At 46.0% G+C, this 24,812-nt stretch overlaps 1 protein-coding gene across 6 annotated transcripts in view; it reads left to right on the top strand.

Annotated features, from left to right (window-relative positions):
* CTDP1 (CTD phosphatase subunit 1) overlaps positions 1-24,812 on the top strand; it is a 106,595-nt gene that overhangs the window by 21,953 nt on the left and 59,830 nt on the right. For 5 of the 6 annotated variants that reach the window (XM_037805671.1, XM_037805667.1, XM_037805669.1 and 2 more), the window contains exons 4-8: positions 6,276-6,404; positions 9,775-9,925; positions 13,628-13,718; positions 16,713-16,879; positions 17,668-18,729. In XM_037805671.1, the coding sequence (XP_037661599.1) occupies positions 6,276-6,404; positions 9,775-9,925; positions 13,628-13,718; positions 16,713-16,879; positions 17,668-18,729 (1,600 nt within the window). The remainder of the gene's footprint in view (positions 1-6,275; positions 6,405-9,774; positions 9,926-13,627; positions 13,719-16,712; positions 16,880-17,667; positions 18,730-24,812) is intronic. The other variant, XM_037805668.1, reaches the window with a different exon arrangement.

Here is a 24,812-nt window from a genome sequence, read left to right as displayed (position 1 = left end):
TTCCTTATTGTGAACTATAAATATATGCAAAAAGGTGATAACTTTCAAAGTATGCATTAACAAGTAGCTATAGAGCAAATTTCAAAGCATGTTATATGTTACAAATCCACCATGTCAGTTATTTCCTTCTAGCTAGTCTAGTACCCTAGAAACTGAAGAAAAAAAAATTATGTAAAGAATCAGTATTTGTAATCCTTTGTTGAGTCCTATCTTGTCAGTTGCTACCCCTCTCTCTCCTTTGATCATTTTCTTGATCTTCAGGAATGTCTGGGCAGTGACCACCCTAACTTGTTCATATTAAAAAGGGTGTTGTGCATCTGGTTGATGTTCTTGAAGAGGCTGTTGCCTCTGGGTTTGCGGACTTACCTGGTATAGGAACACTCTGGGGGATTTAAGTTTCTGAAAAGTAAACTTAATGAGTGAAACTTACAGAATCTCAGGTAGGGACCCGGGTATTCTTTAGTATTTTCGGGACTACTGTTGATTAGAGTTTGGCATATGGTGGCCATTTGGAATATCTAGCTGGAGCTTGCATAAGAGTAACCTCCAGGATAGCCCCTTGTCTCTATTTGAAATCTCTTAGCCACTGAAACTATATTTTGTTAACTTTCTTTACCCCTTTTGGGTCAAAAAGGCATTTTTAAACTCGTGATGTCAGAGCCAGGCTCATTCTTCAGAGTTATGTCCAACATCTCCAGGGAAACTCACTCCCCTGGGAGTCCTGTCCCATGTAGGGGGCAGGATGGTGAATTTATTTGCAGAATTGGGCTTAGAGAAAGGCCACATCTGAGCAACAAAAGGGGTTCTTTGGAGGTGACTCCTTGCCTAGTTATAGGAAGGCTTAGCCTCCTGTTTACAGCCCTAAGTTTCACAAGAGCAAGCCTCAAGATCGAGGCTCAACTTATTAAGTAGGGGGTTCCTAATTTCATATAACATATATTCAGTTCAAGATAAACAGTCAGTGTCTCACATTATCTTCACTTAGTTGTGCAATCATGATCACTCTCCATTTTAAACACTTATAACACAAAACACCCCTTATTTATTTATTCCTAGTATTTGTGTGGTACTAATAAGGTATTCCTATTAATTATAGTTCCAAGTATGCAATAGGTAGATTTTTCCCATATACCATTCTGGTGTCAACTCTCTATACTAGTGTCATGCCTTGGAAATATATCATGCAAGCACTTATCTATATTTGTAGTGCTGATCTGTAGGAAACATGCCTTTAAACAACCCTTTTCAATCCTGTTCACCATCAGTGCAGCTCTGATATTTTATAATCCCATTAACAAACAATCATCACCCCTATCCATTACCATACCTTTAATTTCACCCTCCTTAACATGTCTGTACATATTAGGTTATCATTCTCCCCAGTAGTTTTTGTCTGTACCTAGGTCCCCTATATTCTACATTACAAGACACTGATTTTACATTGTTCCGGGAGTTCACATTAGTGGTAACATACAATAGCTCTCCTTTTGTGTATGACTTATTTCACTCAGAATTATGTCTTCAAGGTTCATCCATGTTGCCATATGTTTCAAGACCTCATTCCTTCTTACTGCTGCATAGTATTCCATTGTATGTATATACCACATTTTTATTTTATCCACTCATCCGTTGAAGGACGTTTGAATTGTTTTCATCTCTTGGTAGTTGTGAACAATGCCACTATGAACATCTGTATGCAAGTGTCTGCTCTTTTCACTGCTTTCAAATCTTCCAGGGTATATACTGAGAAGTGAAATTGCTGGATCATAGGGTAACTCGATATCTAGTTTTCTGGGGAACTACCAAACTCTTCCACAGTGGCTGTACCATTATACCTTCCCACCAGCAATGAATAAGAGTTCCAATTTTTCCACATCCTCTCCAGTATTTGTAGTTTCCTGTTTCGTGGATGGCAGCCATTCTAATTGGTGTGAGATGGTATCTTGTTGTGGTCTTGATTTACATTTCCCTAATAGCTAGTGAAGATGAACATTTTTTTATGTGTTTTTTAGCCATTTGTATTTCCTCTTCGGAAAAATGTCTTTTCATATCATTTGCCCATTTAAAAATTGGGCTGTTTGTACTATTGTCATTGAGTTTTAGGATTTCTTTATATATGCTGGGTATCAGTCTCTTATCAGATATATGTTTTCCAAATATTTTCTCCCATTGAGTTGGTTGCTTCTTTACCTTTTTGACAAATTCCTTTGAGGTACAGAAGCTTTTGATTTTGAGGAGTTCCCATTTATCTATTTTTTCTTTTGTTGCTTGTGCTTTGGGTGTAAGGTCTAAGAAGCTAATTTCTATTACTAGGCCTTGAAGATGCTTCCCTGTATTATCTTCTGAGTTTTATTGTGCTATCTCTTATATCGAGGTTTTTTATCCACTTTGATGTAATTTTGGTATAGGGTGTGAGGTAGGGGTCCTCTTTCTTCTTTTGGATATAGATGTCCAGTTCTCCCAGCCCAATTTGTTGAAGAGACTGTTCTTTCCAGTTCAGCGGATTGGGGGGCCTTACTAAAAATCAGTTGACCATAGATCTGGGGGTCTGTTTCCAAACTGTAGATTGATTCCATTGATCAGTATGTCTATCATTGTACTAGTATTGTGCTGTACTGACCACTGTGGTTTTATAGAAGGCTTTAAAGCCAGGAATTGTAAGCCCTCCCACTTGGTTCTTCATTTTTAAAATGTTTTTGGCAATTTCAGGCCCCTTTCCCTTCCAAGCAAATTTGATGTCTGGCTTCTCCAAATCTGCAAAGTAGGTTGGAATTTTGATTGGAATTGCGTTGATTCTGTAGATCAGTTTGGGTAGAATTTACATCATAACAACATTTAGCCTTCCTATCCATGAACATGGAGTATCTTTCCACCTATATAAGTCCTCTGATTTCTTTTAGTACTGTTCTGTAATTTTCTTTGTAGAGGTCTGTTCTAATTTGTTAATGCTGCCGGAATGCAAAACACCAGAAATGGATTGGCTTTTATAAAAGGGGGTTTATTTGGTTACACAGTTACAGTCTTAAGGCCATAAAGTGTCCAAGGTAATGCATCAACAATTGGGTACCTTCAGTGGAGGATGGCCAATTGTGTCCAGAAAATCTCTGTTAACTGGGAAGGCAGGTGACCGGCATCTGCTCCGGAGTTCTGGTTTCAAAATGGCTTTCTCCCAGGACGTTCCTCTCTAGGCTTCAGCTCCTCAAAAATGTCATTCTTAGTTGCTCTTGGGGTGTTTGTCCTCTCTTAGCTTCTCTGGAGCAAAAGTCTGCTTTCAAAGGCCATCTCCAAAATGTCTCTGTAAGCTGAAGCTCCTGTCTGAGTTCCAGTGAGTTCTTCAAAGCATCCCTCTTGGATGTAGCAAGCTTGCTCCTTCTGTCTGAGCTTATATAGTGCTCCAGTAATTTACTTCAGACCCACCCTGAATGGGTGGGGCAGCACCTCCATGGAAATTATCCAACGAAAGGTCTTGTCCACAGTTGATTGAACCACATCTCCATGGAAACACCCAAAGGCTTCCAGAATCTAATCAACACTAATATGTCAGCCCACACAAGATTGCATCAAAGATAATGGCGTTTTGGGGGACATGATACATAGAACTGGTGCGAGGTCTTTTATGTCCTTGTTTAAGTTTGTTCCTAGGTATTTGATTTTTTTAGTTGCTGTCGTGGATGGAATTTTTTCTTGAGTGTCTCTTCAGTTAGGTCATTTTCTAGTGTATAGGAACATTACTGTTTTATGTGTATTAATCTTGTAGCCCACCATCTTGCTGAATTTATTTATTAGTTCAGGTAGCTTTGTTGTCAATTTCTCGTTGTTCAGGTTCTCAGTTTCCCTACAAGAGTGGTAAATTGAATTCTCCCGCTATTATTGTAGAAACATCTGTGGCTCCCTTCAGTGTCACCAATGTTTGTCTCATGTACTTTGGAGCACCTTGATTGAGTGCATAAGCATTTTTCTTGGTGAATTGTCCCCTTTATTAGTATATAGTGCTCTTCTTTGTCTCTTATGACATCTTTGCATTTAAAGTCTGTTTTGTCTGATATTAATATGTACCCTTGCTTTCTTTTGGCTGCAGCGTGTGTGGAGTATATTTTTTGCTGGGTCTAAGATGAGTCTCTTGTAAACAGCATATCGATGGATCATACTTTTTAATCCATTCTGCCAGTCTGTATCTTTTAATTGGGGAGTTTAATCCATTCACATTCGATGTTATTACTGTGAAGGCCATTCTTGAACAACCGTCTTATCCTTTGGTTTTTATTTGTCAGATCTGTTCCCCCCATCTCTTTTTTTTTTCCTTTAAGTTACCCTTACTAATACTCTTCAATTCTGTGCCTTTCTCCAGACCTTACTCTCCTTTTTTCCTCAGCTGGTAGAGCTCCCTTTAATATTTCTTGCGGGGCTGGTCTTGTTAACAGATTCTCTCAGCATTTGTCTGTGGAAATTTTAAACTCTCCCTCAGTTTTGAAGGAGAGCTTTGCTAGATAAAGAATTCTCGGCTGGCAAATTTTCTCTCTCAGAATCTTAAGTATGTCATACCACTGCCTTCTCACCTCCATGGTGCCCACTGAGTAGTCAGTGCTTAGTCTTAGGTGGTTTCCCTTGTACATAGCGAATCGCTTCTCCATTGCTGCTTTCAGAACTTTCTCCTTCTCTTCAGCATTTGAACATTTGACAATCTGATCAGTATTTGTCTTGGAATGGGCTTATTTGGATTTATTCTATTTGGAGTTTGTTGGGTATCTCTTAATTGCATATTTATGCCATTTAGAAAGTTTGGGAAGTTTTCCCCAACTGTGTCTTGAAACACTCTTCCTAGCCCTTTTCTCTTCTCCTTCTGGGACACCAATAATTCTTATATTTGGGTGCTTCATATTGGCCATCATTTCCCTGAGATCCATTTCAAATTTTCCAGTTTTTTTCACCATTTGTTCTTTTGTGCATTTGCATTTGCATTTGCATTGATTGCCTTGTCTTCTAGTTCACCTATTCTTTCTTCTGCCTCTTCAAATCTGCTGTTGTGTGTCTCTAGTATATTTTTAATTTGATCAACAGTATCTTTTATTTCCATAAGTTCTGCTATTGTTTTTATTTACTCTTTTGAATTCTTCTTTATGCTCTTCTAGAGTCTTCTTGATGTCCTTTATATCTTTAGCCATCTTGTTGAAGTTGTTTTGGAGATTTGTGTGTACTTCTTTAGTAGCTCCAAATTTTGTGTCTCCTCCCACTTTTTAATTTGTTTGTTTGGCTTGTCCATGTCTTCTAAATCTTTCAGGTGTTTTATGATTTCTGTTGACTTCAGGACATTTACTTATTTTGTAAGATTATTTTGGAAAATGCAGGATTATTTGAGCATCTTGTGTTATCATTTGGGAGAGCTACAGCTTGCTGGAGTGCAGTTTCCCTGTCTACCAGCAGGTGGTGCTCTTAAGTAGGGCTTCCCTGAACTTCTCCTGGGCGATGGGCAGAGTCCACACCGAGTGGGGAAGCAGTCAGTGCACCTGATCTCCCTGTGCTCTGGGGAATCCCGATCCTGGGGCTGCAGCCTGGGCCCTGAACAGGTGGGCAGGGAGCCTGCTTAAGGGCACCCCGCAGGTGGGATGTGGGCCCTGTCTGCTGGTTCTCTGCCTGCTGTGTGCCTGTGAGTTTCTGGGCTGTGGGAGGGGCTCCCGATTGCTGGTGGGGTGCTCTCTCCTGTCCCTGCTTCTTGCCGGCGCACGTCCTGGAGTTCTGTGGGAGGAGAGTAGATGCTGCTCCCTCACGGGAGCACCCGGCCGGCCGTCTGGCTGTGGAGGGTCACCCCCCAGCTAATTGCTGCAGCGAGTGTGCGGGAGTGGAGTGGAGAGCCGCTCTCTTCCCTGCTCAGTGGCCAGACCCTGGGGGTGGTCCCGGTGAATAAACTCACCCTGTCCTCTGAGACTCAGTTTCTCCAATTTTCGTCCAACTCCCCCTGTGTATTGTAGAATACACAACTGCTGTCCTGGGCGTTTTCCGCCTTCTCGAGTTTCTTGCATGGAGGAGAGGCTTGCTCTGCCTCACCTGTGCCGCCGTCTTCCCGGAAGTCCCTGTGAACAGGGTTAGACCAGACACCCACCGCCAGCTGCGTGCCACGTGTTGGGTGGTGTGTGTCCCGCGTCCACCAGGGCCCGTCTGCTGAGCTGGAGGGAAGGGTGTAAGAACCCCTCAGCTCCTGTTTTTCGCTTTCCTTTTCTTCAAACAAAATTACATTTCAGTTTGGCTTTGTCATTTCCTTTTCCTGTTTCTGACTTCAGCAAGCTGAGCGGCTGGCAAGGGAAGACCAGCAGCGGCTGCATCGGAACCGGAAGCTCGTGCTCATGGTGGACCTGGACCAGACCCTGATCCACACGACGGAGCAGCCCTGCCCGCGGATGTCCAACAAGGTGGGGCCCCATCGGGCCGTGCGTCTTGCCCCTTCCGTGGAGCCACCACCCCACCCGCCTCTGCCCGTCACCTCGGTCAGCACGGCAGGTGCCCCTGGGCAAGCTGGGGGGCCTGCCATGCAGGGTGGGGTGGAACTTGGGAGAGGGGCCATTGCCGGAAGCCAGGCTGTGTGCGTGGGGGGCTGAAGGAGGGTGGGTTGGGGGCGCCTTTCCAGAGTCAGCAGTGGGGCTCAGTGCCAGCCTGGCATCGCCTGGCATGAGGAGCACGGCTGGAGGAGTCGGATTCCGGATGCCTGCGGACCACCAGCTGGACAGGGGCAGGGGGCTTCCTGTGTCCATCTTATGGAGAGAGCTGGGCTGGAGTAAAGCTTGAGGGTCGACCTTGGGTAGGGGGCTCCGGGGAAAACAGACTGAGAAGTGAAGCGGGGAGCTACAAGGGTGAGTCCCTGTTTTGGTATACATAAAACTTTCCTCATATTTCAATGATTTCCTCAGTCTGCAGCCTGAGAAGTTTTTAGGCCAGAAGACTTTCTTTTTAATTAAAAAAATTTCATTTCAGTTTTATTACAATATATTCAAACACCATACAGGCCATACAAAGTATACAATCGCTGGTGCAAAGTGTCATCTCATAGTTGTACATATAACCCCGTGATCAATTTTAGAACATTTCATTACTCCAGAAAAGAAATGAAAATAAAAAATAAAAATGCAAGTTTTCCCGTACCCTCTGTCCCCCCTATTATTGACCCATAGTATTGGTGTTGTGCATTTGTTATAGACCAGAAGATTTTTTTTTTTTTTTTTTACTTTCTTAGGCAACATTTTATTTTTTAATCTTCTGACCAACAGTGTTTCAGCTGATGGTTTGATTTGATTTTGTGATGTGTGTGGTGCTGCTGGCGCCGTCGCAGGAAGAGGCCTGGCCCCACAGAAGGGTGGGGAAGGTTGTTTTTTTTTTGTTTGTTGGTTTTTAAATTCAGTTTTATTGAGATATATTCAAATACCATACAGTAATCCATGGTGTACAGTCAACTGCTCACGGTACCATCATATAGTTGTGCATTCATCACCCCAATCTGTCTTTGAACATTTTCCTCACACCAGAAAGAACAAGAACAAGAATAAAAAACAAAAGCAAAAAACACCCAAATCATCCCCTCATCCCACTCTACTTTTCATTTAGTTTTTGTCCCCATTTTTCTACTCATCCATCCATATACTGGATAAAGGGAGTGTGGTCCACAAGGTTTTCACCATCACACTTAGACCAGAAGATTTTTAATGCCCATTACAAGTGGCTGGTCCCAAGGCTTGCAGCCGTTCACACTGTCGTTCATGCCAAGCGTGCTCCCTGTGCTGAGAGTCGGCAGGTTTCCAGCAGTGTTGGCTGCTGAACGGGTAGTCTGTGGACTGCTTTCCAGAGGCCGCTGGTCCCTGGCTCCCAGTGACTCCTGAGCACCAGGAGGCCGCATAATCCAGCCTTGGGACGTTCTCAGCGGAGATTACTGAGCCCCTCCTGGGCTGGGCCAGGGCGTGGGGGCAGAGTCAGGGTCCCTTCACCTCTGCCCTGCTGGGCATTTAAACCAGAAAGACCCCCCTCTTCAGCAGCACTGGCGTGGTGACGTGAGTATGTGTGCGAGCTGATGGAAACAAATGAACAAGAACCAGAAAGGAAGCGTAGTTATGAATTTCACCCATGAGAGGTCTGGCTGTGCCGGTTTTGTCTTAGTGTATCGGGCGATGCAAACCTAGAGACTCCTTGGTGGTGATGCTGCGTGGTGATGGGCAACCCCAGAGTTGCCAGCTCCGTTGAATTGCAGCGGTGTGCCGTTTCTCTGTCATGAGCACCGAGGTTCTTTGTGTGGCTAGAATTCAGTTCTGTCACCCTCAAAATGCAGTTTATGTGTTTAAATTATGTTCATGTTTGGATATTGTTTGGTCTTTTGTGTAATGCAGGCTGTTACTAAGTTTTCTCAGATTGTTTCATTCATACCTACTCCTCTACTTACTAAATGTTGCAAGGTTCAGGGGCTTTGTGAAAGTACTCTGTGCATGTGCGCACCTCTCTGTGCTGCCTTGGCTATTTGTGTTTTATTGGGCCTTTGAAGTTGGCATGTGTGATTGGTTTTAAGAGACAGTGTGAGCTATTCATGATGCACGCGTTGAACTCCTTGGTCTGTGTGATCTGGAGGGCAGGGGGTTCCTGAGGGCTGCGCATGTGGTTTGGTGGGTGCAGACCCCTGGGCTGTGCGGGCTTTCACGTGTTTGTGTCCCCTCTCCCTGCACTGTGTACAGACCCTGCTGCCTGCCCACGGCAGTGTCCGTCCTGTGCTGGTAAGAGCTTGATAACGAGCCGTGCCACGTTTTACTCCGGATTCTCTCCCCTCACCCCACACCCCTGAAACCTGGCCTAGTCGCCACCTCCAGAAACCCACTCACAACGGCCACAACCATGTGTTTAAGCCTCAGTTTGGGAAAACTGAACTTACATTTTTAAGGAAGGTCCAACTATTGGACTTTCTACTGTCGAGTAGGGTAAAGGTTGTTTATGAAATTTCACACTCCTAAATATTTTAACATGAGGGGTTTCACTAATTTAGAGCAAGTAAAAATTTAACTTGGGCCTAAGGTCAAGTTTACCTTATGTTTTTAAAAATTTGTTGTGAATGGTAACTTTTTTTACTGAGAAACTTAATGATAAACAGTGTTAAAAGGATCAGAGTTTAACTTCCTGAGGGAAATAAGGTTATTTGCGTGTTAGTCATGACTAAACACAGGGTGATATTACTAATTTCATGTGTCGACTAAAGGCAATTCAGAATTCTGCTTCAGCCCCAGCATAGGACTTGAAAGTTAGTAAAACTGTGTCTTAAAATAGTTCATGAGTTAGACTTTTAACAAGATGATCTGACTCTTGGTTTGGTTTCAGTGTACACATTTTAAAGTTTGCTGTCTTCAGATTGAGTTACTTGGGAACATTCTGTTGACTTCCATCAGCAACAGTAAAATACTGTTCGCATGTTCCAAGATGTGTTCTAGGCCATCTGCGGTGGCTCTCCTATTCGGCAGATACTACTGGTGGGAGAAGCAGAGGCCTGAGTGGACATTTTAGGGCACTTACTAACTCCTGTGAGGAGAGCGGTTCGGAACAAAAGCCCGGGGAGCGTCAGGACCTGCCGATGCCATTGCTCTCTGGCAGAACCATGTGGAGTGCACAGTGCCCATGGGCCCCCGGGGCTGTCTGAACACTGTGCTTTGACAGCAGGAAGCCCGTCCGCTCCCGGGGGGCGCATGGCCCGAGAAGCGTGGTTTGGGCCGGGCTGGAGTGCCCAGTGGTGCTCTGACCGGTGTCCCTCTCTGCTTTCAGGGCATATTCCACTTCCAGCTGGGCCGGGGGGAGCCCATGCTGCACACCCGCCTGCGTCCTCACTGCAAGGAGTTCCTGGAGAAGATCGCCAAGTTGTACGAGCTGCACGTCTTCACGTTCGGAAGCAGGCTGTACGCGCACACCATTGCTGGTGAGCAGCCCGTCAGCCGCCGGGGGCTTCAGGAGGTCTGGGAGCCAGATCGGGCCGTCCGGAGGGGTTCTTGTCACCAGGAGGTCAATATTGTGGGTCGCAGGCTTGACTTATGTCCGTTTTTGATGATGTTTTCTTAAAGATTAAGGAAAGGAAGCTCACAGCTCTCCCTGAGCCTTAATTTCGGTCTCAAGGCTGGTGGTTGGTGGCAGGAGGGAAAAGGGTGTCCCGCCCCGCGGTGACTCCGGTCAGGAGCCCGGGCCTGTGAGGAGTGGAAACCTTCTACAGAAATATATGTATATTTAACATTTTATTAAGGGTTTGGAAGTAGTTTGGCAGCCTCTGCTTATGTCTGCTTGTCTGCACATAACGTCTTAAGCGCAGACAAATTGGATCTCTCAGCTGGAAGTGAGCAGCTCTGGTGCGCACGGTGTGTGTACAAGGTTGGTTTCTGTGTGTGCGCATATGGGGACGCACATCTGTGCAGCACCGAGCGAGAGGAGCCTGTGTGCTTGCGGCCCCCTGGTATGTCCTGCTGGAGTGGACCTGGGCCCGGCACCCCCGCAGCATCCAGACCAGGCACGGCGCTGCAGACAAGGTTCTTCACAATTCACACGTCTTTGCAGATTGGCCTGGGTCTTTTGTTGTTGAGGGAGACCTGACTTTTGAACCCTCCTTTAAGTGCCTTCATGGGAAATTTTAGTTATGAACCAGTCAGTAAGCAGCACATTATACTTAAGTTATGTTGTAACTAAAGTGCACCGTATTTGTGTGTCCTAGTGTGGCTGCTGCATGGCTGCCTGACAGACAGGATTTGAAAACAGGTTTCCTAACTTAGTCACATGGACTTGCCTGCGTTCCTGAACTGAGAGACCAGGCTCTGGCGTGAAAACGGGTGTGTTGGGTCCCTCTAGGTGTGAAGCTGGGGGCCACTGTGCAGGGGCTTGGGGGTGCTGCCAGATCCCCTGTACCCAAGGCACCTCTGGGCATCGCAAGTGATTCCTGTAAAATAACATGACATGACACCCACCTAAAAGCGGGGAACAGGCACAGGTGCCTGGAAGGCGACAGAGACAGCGTCCCAGCTGCAGGCGCCCTTGCTTGGCTCAGACTTTTCCGATGATGTCAGGGAAAGTTTAAAAACTTCAAAATGACCTCTCACCATCACCACATCCCTGTGTATTTCCCTGTGTCCTCCTTGTTCTGTGCAGTTGTGCATAGTTTATCTCCTGTTCTTTCTGTAGGAGATGACACCACTGGAGAGTTTATCCCTGGTTGCATTTATTGATGCTTTAACCATCGTCTGAGTGACTGCCTAGTAACCATCTCTACTCTTGGCCAATTAGATTATTTTTGGTTTTTCATCATATGAGAAATAGTGCATTGAACATTAAACATGATAGGGTTTTTTCTGCTTCCTTTTGGATTAGTTCCACCAGACAAGCTTCTAAAGGAAAGATGATTGTGGGAGAAATTGAGAGCGACTCTGCTGTCGTGGGCAGGTGTCGCGAGGCTCCTCGCCATGGCGGCCTGGCCAGCTTTGCAAGTGTGGGGGAGCACCTGGTCCGACTGGGGCAAGACGGGGCCTTTTCCCATGTCTTTTGCCAGCTGTTTTTCTTCTTTTCCTGCCATAGCCTTTGTATGTTTACCGGCAATTTTCTAATTTTCAGTGAGGTGTGGGGTTCTTTGAGATCTCTTTGTGGCTTTCTGCAGCTGTGGTTATGTAGTCAGTTACTTTGCCAGCTGGGAGAGCGTCCCCTCTGACTGGGCATCGCATTGCCGTGTGGATTGGCACCTGGAAGCAGCTCGGGAGCCTGTTAAGTGGGGGCTGGAGGAGGGTTTTGTTTTAAGAAGCAGGTGGTGGGTTGGTGTCCCCTGGGCCACACCTTCGTTTCCAGTTTCCCCATACCTTGCGCCAGGCACTCGTGGGCGCTGGGGTCTATAGGTCGCAGCCCACTTTGTATTTCGGCCTGTGTTAGAGATGCATGTGTAAGGCCTGTGATCCCATGGAACCCCTCACAGACGGTAAGGGGTGGTGTGGATGGGTGCAGGAGTGGGCGATTTGAAGCCAGTGCAAGCAAAAACACTGATGAAATAAAAGCAAAGTCAGGACATGGTGTCACATTCCAAAGGTGGTGCTTCGATGTCTGATATTTGGGGACACTGGTTTAGACAGGTAAGATTTGACTTAAAAATTCCAGTCCTTAGAAAGCATGGATTATATCGCATTTGTGTTTACACTGAGTTCAGAAAGGTCACCTCCAGGCTGCCCTCCCATGCCGAGGCGCAGAAGTGGCTGCCCCATCGGTCGCCCCCACAGTATGCTTCTGGAGAGCAGAATTGGGCTGTGCTCGTTCCTACATCTTCTGTTCCTAGCACAGCTCCAGGCGATCGGACACTGCTGGCTGCAGTGTCTTAGCCCTGAAGGGGGTAGAATTCCAGTTTGACATCTCTAAGTTTACGCTTTCAGGTTCTTATGTGGTGTATGGTTGAAATGTTTCTTTCTGAGGCTTTATAATTGCAGCGGGTTTTCCCCCCAGAATCTTTTAAATGGTTGGTAAAATTAAATTGGTTAGCTGACGTTGGACTTCATCCCTTTAACATATTGTACTACCAGAATAAATGGGCAGAAAGGCATGTGTTGATCTGTGCTAACAGCTGTTTGTTTTCGTTTAGTGCTCCTACTTTCACAAACCGTGAGAGGTTTACTGTATATAAATGAGCAATTTATATTAGTGTTTAGAGTCTTTAGTCTGTTATAAAACATGGGTGCTCTTAAATGAATAACGTAAAATTAAAGCTCTGCAGCCTTAGGAGATTAGACCGTAGGCCTTAAGCTCAGAAGATTACTCACATTTACAAATTGAGGGTCGGCTACACCATGGTCCTGAGAGCTCTTGGCCTGTTTGGATTGTCGCTGTTGTCACTTCTGCAAAGCAAAAGGTGTTTTTGCAAATAGCATTATTTAAGGTATTCAAGCAGATGTGCTTTTATTATTATTGTCCTTAAGTACTTCAAGCTCTTTTGGGAGTTACTTTTTAAAAATTAAACTAGAGTTTGCAATTAATAGGTGTCATACAAAATAGCACATCAGATACAGTATAAGCAGGTAATTATTTGTTAGGAAACTGCATTCTCTGCAGCTGCTTAGTGTGTGGTATAAAATACATTATTAGTAATCGCACCTGACTTTATGATGTAAATTTCCATGATGCTGCCTAAATTTACGGCACTTTGAAAATGTGTATGACAGCAAAAAGTGACTGGCACTGACAGTTCTGTGTATTTCTACTACAAAGCACGTGAGTCGGTAGAAATCCGCTGATGTAGTTTGACAGGAGAAAGCCTTCATGTATGGCGTTTTCTCTGCTACCCGTCCCGTCTGGCAGTGGCATACCCGCTGCCTGTTTGCAGAGGCTTGTGTGAGGTGAGGCTGGGTGAACCAGGTGCAGCATCCGGTGACGCAGGACAGCGAGGCCTCTCGAGACCTGCAGCCACGCTGTCCCTGGCACCAGAGCGATTTCCATGTCCTCCGGACAGGCCGTTCAGCAGTGAGTCTCGAGGGCCGGGGCCTTCCACTCGCACCTGACTCTGTGAGGGGCAGGACCTGGCAGGTGCCGGGGAGACGGGTTAGACGTGCGCTGTCTGGGGTGAGAGGTGAAGGTCACATGTTTGAACTTTGTCCTTTCTTCTTTTTAAAAGGATTTTTAGACCCTGAGAAGAAGCTTTTTTCTCACCGAATATTATCGAGGGACGAATGTATTGACCCATTTTCTAAAACAGGGAACCTCAGGTACGTATGTGGCCGTGTTCGTCACTGGGACGGGTTGCTTATTTGGCTCCCATTTTACAAACTGCCTTTTGACAGTTACAGTGTTAATTCTGTGTTTAACGTTTTCTGGGAATGGCCCCTTGCTCCCCCCTAGTTTGGTGTTTGGCGTTAACTTCAGCATACTTAGAAAATTCCCGTATCTTCTAAGCGGGATTTTGTCCACCACCCCCACCACCCCACCCACACTGGTCCTTGCCCTCTTGTGGCTCTCCTGGGACCTTGAAGTGTCGTCTTCTCCGCACCCCTCCCTCCTGCCGAGTGGTCCCTCGGGGCTGGACAGCTCGCTTCTGGGACTTTAGATTCTACCTCCTGCAGTGTGCCACCTGCAGCAAGCCCCGACCACATCTAACCATGGAGGGAGGTGTGATACTGCAGAGGACTAGCCCTGGGGAAGCGCTGTGCACAGCAGCCCTGTCACACAGGAGCTCTCGTGATCTCTGTGGACAAGGAGGCTGAGCACGGAGATGCTGGAGCCACAGATGGCCCTGCAGGTGGGCCTCAGGCTCTGCGCCCCCCACTATGGCGCCCAGGTCGCCACAGGCTGGCTGCAGCACTCCCTCTGCCACAGTTTAGAAGGTGCTTGGCTTGGAGTGGGGTGTGGATTAAGGCTGTCTGCCCTGGGGGGTGGCCCCCTTTCATCCCGCCTGTTGTGCTGGTAAAGCCCCTCCCTCGGAGACCATCTCCATGGTTCCCTGCACAGAGGGGGGGCCTCGGCCTCTTCCTCGACGCATCCTTGTCTCTGTGCAGGAGTCATCTCTTCACTGGTGTCCTTGATTTTTAATTCATTCTTACATTGATGCTGTCATACCACGTATTAATTTCTGCTATATATATGTTTATATTCTGCCTTCTCTACTAGAAAGTAAGATGCTTCAAGCAAGAGGCTATCGATTCATTCCCGTAGCTCAGCACATAGTATAGGTATTTCATAAATTTTGTTTGAATTAAAGTTGCCGCATGGTATTCTGATTTTATACAAATAAGGGTCACAGTTTCAGTGTTAGCCAGTTATGTTACTTTTGTGACTACTGAATTTTTTTCTTGTTGATTATAAGCATGATATTTAAATCTTTGTAAACTATGTTACTTAAAAAAGCAAAACCAAGCACTGCAGTAATGTTTAATGAAAGAAAAAAAATCTTTATTTTAGTATTGCCAAGGTATTTCCTGTATTTGTTTTCTTAGCCAAACAGTGTAGCTGATCATTCCAGTGGCTTTGCTTTTAGGTCCTCGTTCTCATCCAGAGACCTCTCTTGCTCCTGTTTAAATTCATCCCAGGCCGGCAGCTCCCATAACGTTCCAGAGATCAGGAGAGCCTGGGAAAAGGCCAGGGCTTCACGGGCCTCTGGGACTGGACAGTGGCGTGGGGGGTGGGGAGGAGGAGCCGTGGAAGGTGTTGGGGGGACTTCACTGAAGCTGCTGTGTGAGCCGCTCACTCCGTTTCTTTGGCATCAGCCCTGGCAGTTCAGGTTTACGATTTTCTTAGGAGCTGACGTGCTGTGATCGCATGCACGGTTTATAAAACCCTGACTTGTGCTGCTACGTGGCTGTTCCCCACCTCTCCGCCTTCCTGTCCTGTCCCCTGGGCTTTTGTGATGCCCCCTGCCCCATTCGAGGGACCGGTTTCTGTGCTTGAAGAGTGCGTCCTGATGAGCAGTTTCCCACATCTACACAGAGAGATGGGTCCTCGCCGTTTCAGTAACACACCAGTTAGTGCTTTTTCTTGAGTCCTGATCCTGGGGAGACTGGGGTGACAGCAGCTGCTGTTCCGGTCACTTAGCTCATGCTGGCCCCTGAGATTCTGGAAGCCCCCGTAGGCTGTGTGGCCCAGTCAGGTTAGTGCTGTTAAGGAGAGAATAGGGAAGTTCTTGTTTCAAAAACAGATTCTTTTTACTAGTTAGCTTTGGACTGAGCCAATTGCTGAGGGTGAAAGTAAAGACTAAGAGAAGCTGTTAGTGTTTGGGGATGGGGGACACCTGAAGACAATGTGCAAGAGGACAGGGGCCTCCGAGAGGGCACTTGGAGCCGCTGGGCTGTATCTGTGGCCTGTTTTGCATGTTTTAAATGGGCTGTTGGATTGGTCTTCCCAGTCTAGGTGTGGTTTTCATCTCCCTCATCTGGAAATAAACGTTCCAGAAAGCATTAATTACATAGATCAGTTTGGTTGCCCTGTATTTAAGAGCAGATCCCTTGTGGAAAGAGATAGCCTTTGGCAGAAGGTGATGTTAATAGAGCTTGAGTGTTGACCATTTTTTCTGGGTGTGTGTCATCTTTCTTAGCAGCTGGGAGCCCAGCTCCTGTGGGCCTGGGGCATGGTGGGCACCTCTGGGTGTGCAGGCAGGGGGAAGCAGCCATTGTTCTGAGTGTTGAATGCTGCAGGCCTGCCTATCTGGACCTCAGAAGTGTGGGCAGAAATCAGATCGAGGCCCCCCGAGGTGGGGGAGCTGTGCCTGTGTCCACCCAAAGGCTCTTGCCCCCCACCTCGCTCGCCCCGTCTGCCCGGCGGCCTTTGGAACAACAGCGCATTGCCTCTGTGCGCCAAGGGCCAAGTGCCCTCCTCTCCGTGACTGGAGTCCCTTCCCTTTCAGAGGTCAGCACGCTGGCCGGTGGGCTCGCTGCCCGTCTTGTTTTGTTTTGTTGGAACACAGCTGTACCCATTCACTCACCATGGCCTTTGGCTGCTTTCACCCTGTGACACCACTAAGGAAAGGGTTGCCAGCTCCTGTTTTAAGGGGTGTCAAAGGCAATATGAGAAGTACAGCTACTTTAATATTACTTTCTTTGGGAATTTTCAGAATTTAAATATGAGCTTAACAAAAGCCATTCAGTGTATTTTGTCTGTTTCTGATTAGGAATCCTAAATTTATTTATGCTTAGCAAAATGAAAGATTGTTCCACTTTTTAAGTATTTTTTTTCTAAATTGTGCTAATAATACTGTGCGTTTTCACTTTTAGAAATCTCTTTCCTTGTGGAGACTCAATGGTTTGCATCATTGATGACCGGGAGGATGTCTGGAAGTTTGCCCCCAACTTGATAACTGTGAAGAAATACGTGTACTTCCAGGGCACAGGTGACATCCACGCCCCGCCCGGGGCCCGGGAGCCGCAGGCGCGACGGAGAGGTGGGCTGTCTCCTCTCAGCTCGTGTCTGTGTCCTGGCTGCTAGAAGCTCAAGGTCCTGTTAAGTAATACTGACCTAAACAGGCTTCCTGATTGACTGAAGTCTGAAGGATGCTGCTGAATTTAATACTTGGAGGTACTCCTGTCAGCCCAGTTGCCCGGCACAGCCCTTGGCCATGGTGGTCTTTGTAGGGTGCAGTGTGGGGCGTGGTGGGTCTGTGTCTTGGAAATGCCGCGAGTGCCGCCCAGCCAAGGTTTGCTGTGCCCCGTGTGCTGGTCTCAGAGAGCTGCCCAGCTCGGCACTGCCAGGCAGGCAGTAAGCAAAGCCAGCTCATGGAAAGTAGAAACTTTTAAAGGGCTCCTGATGATGTTCAGCATTCAGATAAAATGTTTTGAGTCAAGCAGTTACTGCGGTGATCCCCTAGAGCAGGGTGTGGGATTCTAGGCCCATGGAAGGCGGAGGCCCCCAGCAGCTGATGACAAGTCCCTGAGCCGCCTGGAACCCAGGCTGGCGAGCTGCAGTCTGCAGGCAGTCGGGCCTGCTGCCTGTGCTCAGAAAACCTTTTAAGTTTTTAAAATGTTGGGGTAAAAAAACAAAACAGAGACCATATATGTCCCACAAAGCCTAAGGTATTTACTTTCTGGCCCTTTACAGAAAATGTTTGCCTGCCCTTATTCTAGAAGGTTCTCAGATTCAAACAGTCATGGAGAGGTATGCTGGTTTTAATTTTAAGTTACCTGATATTTGACGTTGAGTAATGGGAATTTTTTCTGTTGTGTACATGTCTAGTAAATCATTCTTGTAAAGGCATCGACGTCTCAGAACACACGCCTTCAGTTGAAGACCCTGAGGAGGGCAAGCCTGTTTCCGAAGTGGCGCAGAGCAACGGCCTCGGGAAGTCCTCAAGGGTGCTGAACGGCAGCGACACTGCAGCCAGCGACTCTGCCAGAGGGGTTCTGCACGCACTCGAGAAAGGGGGCAGCAGGGACCCTACACACGTGGTCCCGGACCCCACGGCTGGCAGCACCAGCAGTGGCGCGGTGCCGACCACGGAGGAGCCCAGGGTTGCCGCTGAGCAGGAGGCGCGAACATGGCCAGAGAGGCCTGCTGCTCCGGGCCCCCCGGGTGGCGACTTGGATTTTGACTTATCCAGCGACAGTGAGAGTAGCAGCGGACCAGACGGTCAGAAAGTCTTGGCCTCTTCAGCCTCCGAGAGCGAGAGCGAGGAGAGGGGGGGCCAGAGACAGTCTGCTGCCCCCCAGGACAGGGCGGGGACCCCTCCGCAGGGAGGCGCCCCCGACCCCCATGGGGAGAGGCCTGGCGGGGTGAAGCGCCCCGGGGAGGTGGGGTGCAGGGGCCGTGACTCCGACGGGCCGTGGGAGAGCGAGCAGGAGGGCCTCTGCGGGCTGGGGAACGGCTGTGCAGACCGCAAGGAGGCAGAGACCGAGTCCCAGAACAGCGAGCAGTCAGGCATCACTGTAGGGGAGTCGCTGGACCAGAGCCTGGAGGAGGAGGAGGCTGCGGAGGAGGCTGCGGACCACGATGACCACCTGGTGCACCTGGAGGAGATCCTGGCACGCGTTCATGCCGACTACTACACCAGGTACGACAGGCACCTGGGCCCGGAGGCTGCGGAAGCACCCGACGTGCGCAGGATTGTGCCCGAGCTCCGGCGTAGGGTGCTGGCGGGCGTGGCCATCGTGTTCAGCGGGCTGCATCCCACCAGCTTCCCCGTGGAGAAGACGCGGGAGCACTACCACGCCACGGCTCTCGGGGCGAAGGTCCTCACGGAGCTGGTGCCAAGTTCAGATGCCACCGACAGGGCCACCCACCTGGTGGCTGCCAGAGCCGGTGAGTGGGGCTGCAGTGAGCCCACCTCTCCTCTCCCTGGGGGGAAGCGCAGCATGCTTCTGAAACGTTTGGGGCGTCTGCGTGTCTCACCGTGTTCCTTCCTTGCTGTTTCCACTTTGAGTTCTCCAAAATATTTTCCCAAATGATTACCTTTTCAAGAGAATACATTGCTAACGATAAAGTAATGACATTCTAACTTGGCTACCCTTCTCTTTTCCTGTGCACATTTTAGGGACCTTCATGTACTGTTATTGTATAGGATGTTACACAACATCAGTACATCGTGGGCCCATGGCACAGTTTTCCTCGTACTGTTCGTGAGATCAGTTTCCTGCCATGAGTGAGAGGCAGGAATGGGCTATGGCGGCAGGAACCGTGGTGAGTCGGTGTGCATGGCTGACGGGGAGCGCATCGGAATTAGCACGGTCCTTGTGTTAGCAGTGGGCAAGACAGTGACGGACCTTCTGAATTAGAAAACCAAGCTCAGAGAGTTCATCTGGAACAAATACATACTTTTATTCAAGTTGGAGAAGTGGTAGATTAACAGTCACATTTTCCTCAGATGCTCAGACTAGGTATGCTTCCTTTTTTTTAAATTCATTTTTATTGAGATATATTTACATGCCATATAGTCATCCGTGGTGGACAATCACCTGTTCACGGTACCGTCTTATGGTTGTGCATTCATCACCCCAGTCTAGTTCTGAACATTTTCCTTACACCAGAAAGAATCAGAATAAAAAATAAAAATAAAAAAAGAACACCCAGATCACCGCCCCCCCCATCCCACCCTATTTTTCATTTAGGTTTTGTCCCCATTTTTTTACTCATCCATCTATACACTGGATAAAAAGAGTGCAATCCACAAGGTTTTCAGAGTTACGCTGTTACCCCTTGTAAGCTACATTGTTATACAATTGTCTTCAAGAGTCAAGGCCACTGGGTTGGAGCTTGATAGTTTCAGGTATTTACTTTTAGCTTTTCCAATACATTAAAACCTTAAAAGGGTTATCTGTATAGTGCATAAGAATGTCCACCAGAGTGACCTCTCGACTCCATTTGAAATCTCTCAGCAACTGAAGCTTTATTTTGTTTCATTTCGCATCCCCCTTTTGGTCAAGATGATGTTCCCAGTCCCACGATACTGGATCCAGATTCATCCCCAGGAGCCATATCCTGCCTTGGCAGGGAGATTTACACCCCTGGGAGTCAGGTCCCAGGTAGGGGGAAACGCAGCAAGATCACCCGCCAAGGTGGCTTAGTTAGAGAGGCCACATCTGAGCAACAAAGAGGCATTCAGGGGAGTCTCTTAAGCACAATTATAAGCAGGTTTAGCCTCTCCTTGCAGCAACAAGCTTCATAGGGGCAAGCCCCAAAATAGAGGGCTCAGTACATCAAACTGTCAGTTCCCAATGTTTGTGAGAACATCAGCAACAATCCGGGTAAGGAAGCTCAACACCTCTGCATCATCCCCCAGCTCTTCAGGGGGGCCCCAAATGTATATTTTTATTCTCCACCCAAATTACTTTAGGATGTGTTGCTATTTCATTCTAATCTATACAACCTACCGTAGCTCATTCCTTATTCAAAGTCCATGTAATTGTAGTGTTTGAACAAACTGACTGTAGAAGTTATATGGTTTAGATAATATAGATCCTACACCAATAAACATCTCTTCACTTAGTCTCACATGGAAGTTGAAGTTTTTTTTGGTTTTGTTTTGTTTTGTTTTTGCTTTTTTCCAAAATTCATTTTTTTATTTTTAAAATAAGATTTGTGTTTCGTGGTCAAATGCACATCACATAAAAATCATTTTAACCATTCGAAGTGGACAGTTCTTTGACATTAAGTACATAGACAAGACCGTGTAACTTTTACCACTATTTCCAGACTATTTTCATCGCCCCAGACCAAAACCCATACTCCTTTAGCAATAAGGAAGTTGAAGTTTTAATACACAGTCAGTTTCAGCCTTTACCCTTTGGCCCGATTTCCTCTAGTCTTAACCAGTTCTGCTTTATTTATATCTCTAATTGAAGTCTGGGCTCTATTTTAGCTTTTTTTTTTTTTTTGACAGTTGCTGTATACGTTAATACTGATATTCATATCTGCCGAGCTCTGGCTCTGAGTTTCAGGTATAACACAGATACCCAATGTTCCAGAGACCAGTCAGGTTATACACTAAGGGATCAACATCTCAGAGTTTGGAGATAGCCATTACAATTCAGGAATAGATTTGACTGCTGTAGGAGCTAGGGACCATTATAATAATCCTTTCCCTGTTTGGCTGAGCTCTTAAGATTCGATTCTGAGAGTTTACACATTGTAGTTAGTCCATATTGGTGAGGCATTATGGTGTTTGCCTTTGTTACTGGCATACTTCACTCATCATGCGGTCTACAGGATCCATTCACCTCGTTGGGTGTCTCACAGCTTCACTCCTTCACTCCTTCTCATAGTTGCTCAATATTCCATTGCATGCATACACCACAGTTCACCATTCTGTTCCTTAGTGTACCCTTAGGCCACCTCCACCCATTGCAAATCATGAATACTGCCTCCATAAACATGTGCACATGTCCATTCATGTCTCTGCTCTCAGATCTTCCAAGTACATACCCCATAATGAGGTTGTAGAACCTTATGGCCCCACATACTTAGCTTCTTGTGGAACCACCACACTGACCTCCAGGAAGGCTATAGCATTCTGCCTCCTCATCAAAAGTAAATAGGTACATCCCTCTCTCCATGTTTTCTCCAGCACTTTTACCTCTATTTATATTTTTCCCTACAATCTTATAGAGATATATTCACACAACATACAGCCGTCCACACTGGACAGTCAGTTGTTCATGGCTTCATCACATAGTTGTACATTTATCACCACAGTCAGCACTTGAACATATTGACTATTATGAAAAAGGTTTTTTTTTTTTGGTGAATAATCAAAAAGATAATAAAAAGAAAAAACAAATGTCATACAGTACAATAGTAAGGACAGAAAACAGCACCACTACCAAGAATCCCATATCCCTCCCCTATATGCCCCTCTCATACACATTTAACTTTGGTATATTGCCTTTGTTACGTTTAATGGAAGCATATTGGAATGTTACTGTTGACCATAGCTCCAGTTTACTTTGATTATGTTTTTCCCAAATACCATCCCTTTATCAACACTTTGCATGGTTGGCATTCATTTGTTCTCCCACATGAGAACATTTTTATATTTGTACATTTAGCAACAGTCATTGGCCACTCCAGTTTTGCCAAGTTTTACAGTCCCAGTCTTCATCATCTTTCTTTACCTCTGGTGTCATACATTCCCCTATCCCACCTCTTTCAGCTTTACTCACAGACATCTTTCTTTCATGTACTTACAATATTGTGCTACCATTATACAGTATTATGCTATCTGTCTGAATCTATCCAGTCAATCCTGCTGAACATTTCTTTAGTCCTTCAGCATCAAATTCCTGATCTTTACCCTCTTTCTATCTCCTGTTAGCCTGTGTTTTTAGCTTTTAACTCTCAAAATTTGCTCATTAGTGTTATTTCATATTAGTGAGTCCATACAAGGTTTGTCCTTTTTTTTTTTTTTTTTTTTTACCAAAAACCACATTTATTTGGGTTGCCCAAGTTTTTGTTTACTTGACACAAGGACCAAATGTGCAGACATTAAAGTGATGACTCTAAGTGTTGAGGCCTACCCACAGGCTGCTGAAACCGTTCTGAAATTCTCAGCGCCAACGAGGGAGAGGGGAAGACAAGACACGGGCCTCCCGACGGTCTCCGGAAAGGGAATCCTCTGGTTCTGTTCCCCTGGCCCCAGCCCAAATCCTTCTCGGAGCTCTGGAGCCGATCGCTGGCTTCCACTTCTGCAGCCCCCCTCCGGGAGCACACACAAAAAGCGGGAGATCAAAAAATCGCAAGTTCACATTTATGGATACACAAGTATCATTTCATATTCATGATTTCAGCGAAACACATCATCGTCACACTTAAACCAGGTTTGGGGGCAGGGATGCCCATCAGGCTGGGCACACACCAGAAAATTCGCTTTTTTATTTTGGAAGCTTAGAGTGAAAATTAAGTCTTTTAAGTTTGAAAAGCTTACTTTTTACTCCCGAGGCCAAATTTTACACTAATAAATTTCAAGTGAACGCTTCTCTTTAAGTCGTTCCACAACATTATAATTCAAACTTCTATTTCCTGCCTTTCTCGGTTCTAGTATTTTTTTTTTTAAACACATGGCACAAAAAACCTTATGTGAAGCGCACTCGTTGGGTTAAATGCCGACACAGACCTGCCTTTCACTCCATCTGTCTGTATAGCGCATTGCTAACTATAAACTTAAAAAAAAAATTTACTTTCGCCGAAGATTTATTCAATATTTCTTTGCAAATTCCATTTGGTGACACGGTGCAAAGATACAGGGATAAAAAATTTCAGTGTATTCGTAAGTCTCCTGGGTAGTTGCAGGCCCCTTTCCTTTTTTTTTTTTTTTTTAAATCTTCATTTTATTGAGATATATTCACGTACCACGCAGTCATACAAAACAAATCGTACTTTCGATTGTTTACAGTACCATTACATAGTGGTACATTCATCACCCAAATCAATCCCTGACACCTTCATTAGCACACACACAAAAATAACAAGAATAATAATTAGAGTGAAAAAGAGCAATTGAAGTAAAAAAGAACACTGGGTACCTTTGTCTGTTTGTTTCCTTCCCCTATTTTTCTACTCATCCATCCATAAACTAGACAAAGTGGAGTGTGGTCCTTATGGCTTTCCCAATCCCATTGTCACCCCTCATAAGCTACATTTTTATACAACTGTCTTCGAGATTCATGGGTTCTGGGTTGTAGTTTGATAGTTTCAGGTATCCACCACCAGCTACCCCAATTCTTTGGAACCTAAAAAGGGTTGTCTAAAGTGTGTGTAAGAGTGCCCACCAGAGTGACCTCTCGGCTCCTTTTGGATTCTCTCTGCCACTGAAGCTTATTTCATTTCCTTTCACATCCCCCTTTTGGTCAAGAAGATGTTCTCCGTCCCACGATGCCAGGTCTACATTCCTCCCTGGGAGTCATATTCCACGTTGCCAGGGAGATTCACTCCCCTGAGTGTCTGATCCCACGTAGTGGGGAGGGCAGTGATTTCACCTTTCAAGTTGGCTTAGCTAGAGAGACAGGGCCACATCTGAGCAACAAAGAGGCATTCGGGAGGAGGCTCTTAGGCACAACCATAGGGAGGCCTAGCCTCTCCTTTGCAGCAACCGTCTTCCCAAGCGTAAAACCTGTGGTAGAGGGCTCAACCCATCAAACCACCAGTCCCCTATGTCTGTGGTCATGTTAGCAACCATGGAGGTGGGGTAGGCGAATACCCCTGCATTCTCCACAGGCTCCTCAAGGGGGCACTGCATCTTTTTTTTTTTCCTTGTTTTTTTTTTTTTTTTAACTTTCCCTTCTTTTTTAAATCAACTGTATGAAAAAAAAGTTAAAAAGAAAACAAACATACAATAAAAGAACATTTCAAAGAGACCATAACAAGGGAGTAAGAAAAAGACAACTAACCTAAGATAACTGCTTAACTTCCAACATGTTCCTACTTTACCCCAAGAAAGTTACCTAGTATAGCAACATTTCTGTGAACTTGCTCCTACTATATCCATCAGAAATTAACAGACCATAGTCATTCCTGGGCATCCCCAGAACGTTAAATAGCTTATCTGTTCTTCTTGGATTATTGTTCCCCCTTCCTTAATTGCTCTCTATTGCTAGTTCCCCTACATTCTACATTATAAGCCATTTGTTTTACATTTTTCAAAGTTCACATTAGTGGTAGCATATAATATTTCTCTTTTTGTGCCTGGCTTATTTCGCTCAGCATTATGTCTTCAAGGTTCATCCATGTTGTCATATGTTTCACGAGATCGTTCCTTCTTACTGCCGCGTAGTATTCCATCGTGTGTATATACCACATTTTATTTATCCACTCATCTGTTGAAGGACATTTGGGTTGTTTCCATCTCTTGGCAATTGTGAATAATGCTGCTATGAACATTGGCGTGCAGATAT

The sequence above is a fragment of the Choloepus didactylus genome, chromosome 16 (assembly GCF_015220235.1).
Source record: "Choloepus didactylus isolate mChoDid1 chromosome 16, mChoDid1.pri, whole genome shotgun sequence".
NCBI classification, from domain to species: Eukaryota; Metazoa; Chordata; class Mammalia; order Pilosa; family Megalonychidae; genus Choloepus; species Choloepus didactylus.
The sequence above is the reverse complement of the archived record's forward strand: the minus strand, read 5'-3'. Positions and strand labels throughout refer to the sequence as shown.